Genomic DNA, 10,000 nt, shown 5'->3' on the forward strand with positions numbered 1-10,000 from the left:
GACTGGCGAGTGCTTCTTCTTTTTTGCACGATGAGACATCCGCAGGCCGTCAGAATTGCTGTTCAAATGCAGGACAACCGGGCTTAATTATCATCTCATACTTGTTTTTTTTCTTTAATCCCCCCCCCCCCCCCGGTCGCCTTTTAACCCACTCTCTGAGCCGTCCCGGTCTCTGCTCCACCCCCTCTGCTGATCCAGGAGGGCTGCAGACTACCACATGCCTCCTCCCATACATGTGGAGTCACCAGCCGCTTCTTTTCACCTGACAGTGAGGAGTTTCACCAGGGGGACGTAGCGCGTGGGAGGATCACGCTATTCCCCCCAGTTCCCAGGAGGCGCTAGTACAGCGACCAGGACACAAACCCACATCCGGCTTCCCACCCGCAGACATGGCCAATTGTGTCTGTAGGGACGCCTGACCAAGCCGGAGGTAACACGGGGATTCGAACCAGCGATCCCCGTGTTGGTAGGCAACAGAATAGACCACCACGCCACCCTAACGCCAGCTCTGATACAGTTTGAATGATATAATTAAATATGTATATAAATAAAGTGCAGATCCCATGCATGACCGCCCAATATAGCTTGTGGTCCTGCACACAGGTATTCACTTCCATTGTCGTGTTACTCCCCATGATCCATCGTTTTGTATTGCTCCTCGCTGCTCCCCACGGGTACCAGAAGCACACTGAGGGACTTAAAGGCATTTATGGCATTGTCATTCCTGTTCTTCTGTACTTAGCTTCACCATCCACTCTCTTTTCTCTCTATGAACACAAAGGTCATAGAAGTGTTATCTTGTGAACTTGGCCTTGTAGCTCACCACCTGATCATGTGACCCAGCCTCTTCAGATAGAATGTAAACCTCTGACCCATGGGTTATGCTGCGCCATAGTCATCATAATCCACCTGGCATGTATTGTGCAAAAGCAAGTCTGGAGAATAATAATAAACACTATGAGGTATACTCTGTTTTGTGGATGACAGGATCTGCTGGGTAACGGAAGAATCATCCTGCCAGAGTGTCTTTGAGCAAGAAAGTGATGCATTGCCTTCAAATTTTTCGTTTGTCCATGGTGTCTCTCCTCTCAGCCTCCAGGAACAGCGAGTCCCTGGGCCGAGAGGGTTGGGAGAGGCAGCTGGAGCTCGCCGTGGCCTGGAACAGGGTGGACATCGCAGAGACTGAAATCTTCACGGAGGAAAGCCAGTGGAAGGTGAAAGCACCCGCGACATGAGCTTACTCCTGATGAACACGGACAATAAACCTGACCTGTGTTACCCACCGAATTGAGCATCATTTACCAAGATTTTTTTCCCCTTTCCCCCCAGTTGTATTTGGCCAATTACCCCACTGTTTGGAGCCGTCCCGGTCTCTGCTCCACCCCCTCTGCTGATCCGGGGAGGGCTGCAGACTACCACATGCCTCCTCCCATACATGTGGAGTCACCAGCCGCTTCTTTTCACCTGACAGTGAGGAGTTTCACCAGGGGGACGTAGCGCGTGGGAGGATCACGCTATTCCCCCCAGTTCCCCCTCCCCCCTGAACAGGCGCCCCGACCGACCAGAGGAGGCGCTAGTGCAGCGACCAGGACACATACCCCCATCCAGCTTCCCACCCGCAGACACCGCCAATTGTGTCTGTAGGGATCCCCGACCAAGCCGGAGGTAACACGGGGATTCGAACTGCTGGTCCCTGTGTTGGTAGGCAACAGCATAGACCTCCACACTACCCGGACGCCCCCTCTACCCTCTACCAGGAAATGTTTGATCAAACTAATACACTCATTCGGTGATGCAGCAAGGCATGAAAATAACAGCACTTGCTCACAGCAGATAGATGTGATGAACACATCATACAGCACAGGTAGACACATGATGCGACATCACATACACATTGTCTGAACACAACTATGCAGGACGGGCGCGGGGGTGGAGAGCTACAGTTTAGCGGGTTTGCAGCATGAAAATTAATCGAGAGCTTCAGTGTCTGTGATTCAGCCCGGAGATGCCTTAACCTGTGACACCTCTCCTCATAGAGGGACAAGTGCTTGCTATAGTACTGCGAGGTTTGCCCGTGTCGTCTTGTGCTGATGTCGGTGGGAGCGGTCTGGATGGCCACAGGTTGACAGTGGTGCCAGTCAGTCCCAGCTGGGTTTTGATTTGTACGCTCAGGTTTCCAGACCAGGTTACAGTACAAGAGGCCGCGGCGCTGAATTATAAGCCAATACAACTGACAGGCGTCACAGTAAGTTCTTCTTTGGTGGAGACAGTGATTGACGTGGGCTGTTGTTTGGGGATAGGGATGAAGTCAGGCAAGAGCTTGGACGAGAGTGTCATCCGGGATTAAACTGAAAAACCAGACCTGAAATAAACAGGTGTGCACCTGTTCAGGACTGCTGTTTCAGTTACGTGCAAATGCCATCAAAAATGTTGCTGTGTCTGTTCTGAAGGTCTTCTCCCCACCCTGTAGTCCAGCGACCTGCATCAGGCCATGTTCTCAGCCCTGGTGGGCCACAAGCCTCAGTTCGTGCACCTGCTCCTGGAGAACGGTGTGTGTCTGAGGCAGTTCCTCAAAGTGGAGGACACGCTGTGTGAACTCTACAACCAGCTGCCCAGCTGCTTCTTCCTCCGCAAGCTGGCCAAGCGGGTCAAGGGTGATTGCTGCGGCCGGGGGCAGGCGCTCCGCATCAGACGCCGGGCCCACACAGGGGGCTGTACCAGTATCTCAATGATTCACGTCTCTGACGAAGTACACCACCTCCTGGGCAGTTTCACGCAGCCCCTGTACCCTCCGTCAGCTGCGGGATGCCGCCTCAACATGTCTCTTGAGGATACCTCTGTCACAGTAAGTGGCTGAATGGGTTTGTCCAGGAGGTGTTTAACATATCCAAAGGAATTTAATCAAGTGCAACTGGACTTGGTATATATCCGTGAAGACGTTTCGCCTCTCATCCAAGAGGCTTCATCAGTTCGTGCCTTTCTGACTAGACCAAGCTGGTCTGACTGGCTGCTGATGAAACTCAGATATTTATCCTCTTTGGAGTCGTTATCAGAGGTATTGATGTCCATGGCTCTTTTGTGTTCCGATGTTTAGCAATGCCCGTCGTTATCAGAGGTATTGATATACGTGGCTCTTTTGTGTTCCGATGTTTAGCCACGCCGGTCATTATCAGAGCTATTGATGTGCATGGTTCTGAATTGGAAATATGTAGTGTTCAGGCAAAGGTCCAGTAGTTGGCAAATCTGGTTTGGGCTGAGGTTGGTCCTATTGTGGAGGGTGTCGTCCCGTAGCAAACATTGCCTCACAGTTTCCAAAGCCTCCATGGTTGGGATGCAGGTGAATAACGAGGTCATGTCGTAGGATACCATGGTTTCATCCGGTTCCAGTTTTACGCCTTGGACCTTGTTCACAAAGTCAATGGAGTTTTGGATATGGTGAGGTGTTTCGCCCACTAAAGGGGTCAAGATGTTGACTATATGTTTGGCAATGTTGTACGTGACCAAGTTTATGCTGCTGACGATGGGCCTGAGGGGGGTTCCATCTTTATGGATCTTAGGGAGTCCATATATGCATATTTCCAATTCAGGGGCCAGTTTTACAGACAGAAACACGGCTGTACAATTGGCTCACCAGTATCGCCCATTGTGGCCAACTTATATATGGAAGAGGTAGAACACAGGGCCCTGAACTCCTTCAGAGGAACACCTCAGAGCCACTGGTTCAGATATGTGGACGACACATGGGTCAAAATCGAAACACAAGAGGTGCAAGCGTTTACCAAACACATCAACTCAGTAGACAAGAACATTAACTTCACAAGGGAAGACGTAAAGAACAACAGTTTGCTCTTCTTGGACTGTGACGTCCACATTGGGGAAGACAGGAGCCTCCACACTGGGGTTTACAGGAAACCTACACACACAGACCAATATCTACTTTTCCACTCACACCACCCGCTGGAACACAAACTGGGCGTCATCAGAACTCTGCAACACAGAGCTGACAATGTGCCCAGCAGCACTCAGGCCCAACGAGAAGAACACAAACACCTGAGGGAAGCTTTAAAAACCTGCGGCTACCCAAGTTGGACCTTTGTGAAGACTGCAACGCGTTCCAGAAAGACCAACCAGGTGAGCGATGAGGAGAAGAGGAACAGAAGGAATAACATAGTCATCCCGTATGTTTCTGGGGTCTCCGAGAAACTCAGGAGAATTTTTAACAAACACCGCATCCCGGTATACTTCAAACCCAGCAACACACTCTGACAAAGACTGGTTCATCCCAAAGACCGTGTACCACACACCCGGAAAAGCAGTCTGGTGTATGCTGTACAATGCAATGAGGATTGTACTGACCTATACATAGGAGAAACCAAACAACCACTACACAAACGGATGGCCCAACACAGAAGGCCTAACTCCTCAGGACAAGACTCAGCAGTCTATCTACACCTAAAGGAGAAGACACACTCCTTCCAGGACAGCAACGTACACATTTTAGACAGAGAAGATAGATGGTTTGAAGGAGGGGTGAAGGAAGCCATCTATGTGAAACTGGAAGAACCATCCCTCAATAGGAGGAGGAGGTCTGTGACACCACCTATCTCCCACTTACAATGCCGTACTTTCATCTCTACCCAGGAGACTCAAGAAGCCTAGCCTCCAAGAACAACAGTCGCTCACTAACGGCTCCAACCACTCTCATGACCACTGAATGGAGCACTAACGAAGTCGAAATTAACACCCCCAACGACCGTCACTGCTAAACATCGGATCACAAAGAACTACGCATATCAATGCCTCTGATAACGACGGGCGTTGCTAAACATTGGAACACAAAGAGCCATGGACATCTAAAGCTCTGATAACGACTCTAAAGAGGATAAATTCTGAGTCTCATCAGCAGCCAGGCAGACTAGCTTGGTCTAGTCAGAAAGGCAAGAACTGAAGAAGCCTCTTGGATGAGAGGCGAAACGTCTTCACGGATATATACCAAGTCCAGTTGCACTTGATTCAACTCCTTTTGATAACCATGACCTGGATGAATGAGAACATTCACAGACGTGTTTGATATAGTCGAAAAAGCATAAGCTCTGGGTGCAGGAGTCCATCTGCATACTCACTTATGTACTTTTCACGTGAACAAGGCAATACAACCATTATTTTCCTTCTGTTGCTTTCCTCCAGTCCCCAGCTGAAGGTGAGACGGATCTTCAAGCTGTAAACAGAGAGGAGGCTGGAGAGCCACTCAGATGTCCAGAGAGAGACCTCTTCCTCTGGGCTGTACTTCAGAACAACAGGGAGCTGGCTGAGATTGCATGGGAACAGGTGATCATAGCAACTACCAACATGCAGGATGCAGTATGGTACAGCATGCAGCACAAAGAAGTTTGCAATTTTTGTGTGTATCTGCATGTCAATATGTGTGTCTGTATTTTTGGAAAATGGCATTGATGTATACTATGTTTGCACCTTGCTTGGAAATGGCTGCTTTGTGTCTGTTACGGCTGTACTGATTTAAACCGGCGCCCACTTTATTTTTTTCACACCGTCCATCTGACTATACTGGTCTGGTCACAACGGCGTCCTCCCCGCATCCAGACCCACCACTTAAGCATGCTGTGTGTATGCCGTGCAAGTGTAACTGTAGCACGTCTCTATGTCTGTGTGTGTACTTTGGTGTGTGTTTGTACCTGTGTGTGTGTGGACAGTGTAGAGACTGTATGTCTGCTGCTCTGGCAGCCAGTAAGATCCTGAAGAAGATGGCTGAAGAATGCATCAACGGGGATGCGGCAGAGGAGATGAAAGAACTAGCCAGTCACTATGAAGGACACGCCTTAGGTACCCTGCTGCCGCTGTGACGCGGGACTTCGCCGTGCAGGGACACGAGGGTGGGTTTCCTGAATGTAGCGTTTGCTGATGTATTTGATTCCCCTGATGTGTGTGTGTGTGTGTGTGTGTGTGTGTGTGTGTGTGTGTGTGTGCGTGTGCGTGTGCGTGTGCGTGCATGTGCATGGCAGGTGTTTTCAATGAGTGCCATACCTGTGATGAGGAGCGAGCTGAGAAGTTGCTGGTGCGAGTCTCGCCATCCTGGGGCAGGACCACTTGCCTCAGACTAGCACTGGAGGCTGACGACAAGAACTTCGTAGCTCAAACAGGCGTGCAGGTAACCTGGGATCGAACACTACAGGCTCCTCAGTGGTGTTATTTTGGATGGATAAGTCATTTTTGTGTAAGTGGGGTTGTGTCGTCCATCGGAGATCCTCTGAGCACGTCTGCCTGTCTTGCTGTGTAGGGGAGGCCCAGCTCGGACTGAGCTGGGGCACACCCAGGTTGTATGACTTGTCTGACCCTCATCAGCAGGGACAGTGCGTCAGTTTAATGAAATTCAACGAAAAAACACAAATCCTCTACACCAGACTCGACCAATTAAACAAACAGCCATACAAAAAAGAACCGCAATATAGTTTTTAAATCACAATAATCTCACAAATAATCACAAATCACATAAATACATTAGTCTCACAAATAGTCATAGTCACACAGTACTCACAATGATCACAACTCAGCTTTATAATGGTAGAACAGTCCTTAGTTGACCCACATGTATCTAATCTATTGTTAAAAGAGTGGCGTGAAGGAGCTGCTGCACCACCTCCTCCGTGTTCTGCCACGCTCCTGCAGCACCAACTGTAAAGACCTTTTCTCTCTTCAGGGGAGGATCGTTTTGCACAAAATGACCTTAAGCTTGTCCTAACAGTCATGTGTGGTGACAACACGTGATGGTACATGTAACTGTACTTCTATAAGTATTCTCCATAGCGGCTTTGTGATGGAGCTGTGAAGCTTTTATATAAGGTACTTCTTCTTCTTCTTCTTCTTCTTCTTCTTCTTCTTCCATGGTGTTTTAACCCACACTGTAAACCAGTGAATAAATCAGGTAAACAGTCCAGTCTTCGATCAGACCGTTCGACATTATCACAAGCTGTGACCCCGGGCCCCGTTGTACATCATACCTGACAGTTTTGTCTGCAGTCAAGTTTCCCCGAGCTTGTCTTACATTTCCCGTCATAGAGGAAATGATCCTCTTTCAGGCTCGGTTGACCCAGATCTGGTGTGGTGAGCTAGCAGTGGACAATCCAGTGTGGAAAGTGCTGGTGTGCATGCTGTTCGCTCCCTGCATTTACACCGGCTTCCTGGCTTTCAGGTAGGAGCGGTCCCCCAAGGCCTTCACTGTGAACTAGTATATGGTCTTAGCTAGTTTACATGCTGGTAATCATCTCTCTGGTAGGGATGCTCTTTTTACTGGAGCTGTGTAAAGTAATGGTCCTTGTGTAAAATAATGATGCCTGCATTCACTACCTTAACCAATAATGGTGGCATATTTATAATACATTTATAACTATGTTTTGACTCAAAGCCAGTCTTATTTGATTTTTATTATTCCTCCATCTCGAGCAGGTCTTGTTTTTCTGTACTACACACGTTTGTGTGCACATGCTTGTAAATAACCACTTGGTGGCAGCAAAACTAACAGTAAGACAAAATATCCCTTTTGTAATTAGTCATTTGGTTCTAGCTCATGAATTTGTTGTAAGGATGTTGGACATATTGGGAACTTGGCCACAGTTTTGATGAAACACATTTTTATCTCACATATAGGTTTGAATGTTGAGTGAATTTGGCATCCGTGCCAGCATTTCTCTGCAGCAGTAGTGGTGGTACACAACGGTATTGTGTGTTTTAACGTATTTGGTTTATTTGGTTTCAATGCTGCCTAGACGTGATGAGCTTATCCAGAGAGAAGCTGAGAGAAGTGCGGAGATGAAAACCATGGAGACCATCACAGGAAGTGCAGTTTGGAGAAAGTCTCATGTCCTGTAAGTGGACTAAAAGCCTTTTACATTGCATCTACTTAGAGAAGACAGGGACACCGCCCTGCCTGAAGTGTCTTTTATGGGACTTAGTTCAACACACTGTACGGTCCATAATGCTTACTGGTTTTAAAGTCAGTCACCTCCACCTTACGTATCTTATATTGTCTCATGAATAAGACTTTTTATTATGCTGACAACAGAAATCCAGATTTCAACTATTTCATCGCAATAGTCCACTTTACAACAATTAAAGCACGTTGAAATTTTGGTTTGGTTTCGAGGGGCAAGACAAGCTAGCTGCATACGGTTCCTATCAGTGTCCTCGAAAAGGCCTAATGATACAAGCCAACAAAATGTGATGTGAAAAATGAGAGACACAAAAACTTTTGCCTCAAAATATCAGAAAACATGTCTTCTGTGACCTCAGCTCCAACCCCCCAGAGCCTCTGAGCCGGTGGTCCAGACTGACGGGCCTTTACGGCTCCCCTCAGGTCAAGTTCTATGGGAACATTGTGTCCTACTTTGCTTTCCTGTTCCTGTTTGCCGTGGTGCTGATGACCAACTTTCAGACCACGCCCTCAAGGATGGAGGTGCTGCTGTACATCTGGCTCATCTCTCTGGTGTGTGAGGAGGTCAGACAGGTAAGACATTGCGGAAACTCCCTGAAATTTTACGGGTACACACACACACACACACACACACACACACACACACACACACTGAAACACTCACCCATCACCACTGAGGAGACCGGAAAGTTTATCGGCAATGTCAAACTTCATCCCTCTTTCCTTTTTTAGCTCTTCCATGATCCTGATGGATTTGGGTTTCACAAGAAAGTGAGGCTGTACATCAACAATCTGTGGAATACCCTAGATGTGCTCTCCATCCTCCTCTTCATTATGGGTCTGGCGTTTAGGTAAGTGACCGTCCCCTCCAGAAAACACACCAGCTATGGTATCATAGATGCAGTTGTTTGGTTTTCTGTGACTCACTGGGCTCTTCTTCTGCAGGTTAAGAACTGAGCTGTTCTATGCAGGTAAAGTTCTCCTTTGTATCGACTTCATCGTCTTCTGTCTCCGTTTAATGGCCATCTTCACCATCAGCAGAACCCTGGGCCCAAAGATCATCATAGTCAGAAGAATGGTAAGAACATCAATGAGGGGCTGTGTGCAGGTGTGCTATGTGCAGTCTGATGTAGGAGCTGATGTGGCGCCCACAACACTGTGCACTCATCATCCAGTACAGATCGCCACTGACGTGGTGCACCTTTTCTTTTGCATAGGCAGCACTGTGAATCACAGTGTAACGGTTTGAACATTTACCCACATAAAAGATTTTTGTACAGATTTCTAAATGACTTCTGGCCTGAGACATCCATTCACAATTTTTAAAAGGCTCTACAGTTGTTGCAACGGCATCTTTGGAGTAGAAATTACCTGCAACGTATGTAGTAACACAGCTGAAATATATAGTGCTTTCTAAAGTGTCGGAGGCTTAGCCCTGCAAACTGTCGAAGTTGTTCTCCTTATAGTAGGTCTGGGTACAGTATGATATGACATTCCTGATCAAAGGCTGCACATACAAATCTCCCAGCTGCAGTGTTGCATTGTATTATCCATCCATCCATTATCCAAACCGCTTATCCTGCTCTCAGGGTTGCAGGGATGCTGGAGCCTAACCCAGCAGTCACTGGGCGGCAGGCGGGGAGACACCCTGGACAGGCTGCCAGGCCATCACAGGCCCCACACCTTTCTTGTCAAAACAAAAATATTACTTAGGGGCTTTCATCGTTTTCGGCTGTACTTGTAACTCAGCAGCTTCTGTTTGCATCTAATTTGGGTGAACATGGATTCCTGCTTCCATACACAAATTATTTCCTTTTGAAATAATGTCTCCTTGTTTAAACTTAGGCGGCACCGTGCCGCAGTGGTTAGCACAGTCGCCTCACAGCAAGAAGGTCCTGGGTTCGAGCCCCGGGGTAGTCCAACCTTGGGGGTCATCCTCTGTGTGGAGTTTGCATGTTCTCCCCGTGTCTGTGTGGGTTTCCTCCGGGGGCTCCGGTTTCCTCCCACAGGCCAAAGACATGTAGGTCAGGTGAATCAGCCGTACTAAATTGTCCC

The 10,000-nt window shown here is 48.1% G+C and overlaps 1 protein-coding gene across 1 annotated transcript in view; it reads left to right on the top strand.

The window, feature by feature from the left end:
* trpm2 (transient receptor potential cation channel, subfamily M, member 2) overlaps positions 1-10,000 on the top strand; it is a 34,215-nt gene that overhangs the window by 13,804 nt on the left and 10,411 nt on the right. Inside the window, exons 9-18 of the mRNA XM_056289168.1 lie at positions 1,093-1,214; positions 2,471-2,845; positions 5,188-5,328; positions 5,712-5,841; positions 6,021-6,166; positions 7,095-7,207; positions 7,782-7,857; positions 8,252-8,518; positions 8,678-8,796; positions 8,891-9,023. Coding sequence (XP_056145143.1) covers positions 1,093-1,214; positions 2,471-2,845; positions 5,188-5,328; positions 5,712-5,841; positions 6,021-6,166; positions 7,095-7,207; positions 7,782-7,857; positions 8,252-8,518; positions 8,678-8,796; positions 8,891-9,023 — 1,622 coding nt within the window. The remainder of the gene's footprint in view (positions 1-1,092; positions 1,215-2,470; positions 2,846-5,187; positions 5,329-5,711; positions 5,842-6,020; positions 6,167-7,094; positions 7,208-7,781; positions 7,858-8,251; positions 8,519-8,677; positions 8,797-8,890; positions 9,024-10,000) is intronic.

The sequence above is a fragment of the Lampris incognitus genome, chromosome 11, assembly GCF_029633865.1.
Source record: "Lampris incognitus isolate fLamInc1 chromosome 11, fLamInc1.hap2, whole genome shotgun sequence".
Classification (NCBI taxonomy): domain Eukaryota; kingdom Metazoa; phylum Chordata; class Actinopteri; order Lampriformes; family Lampridae; genus Lampris; species Lampris incognitus.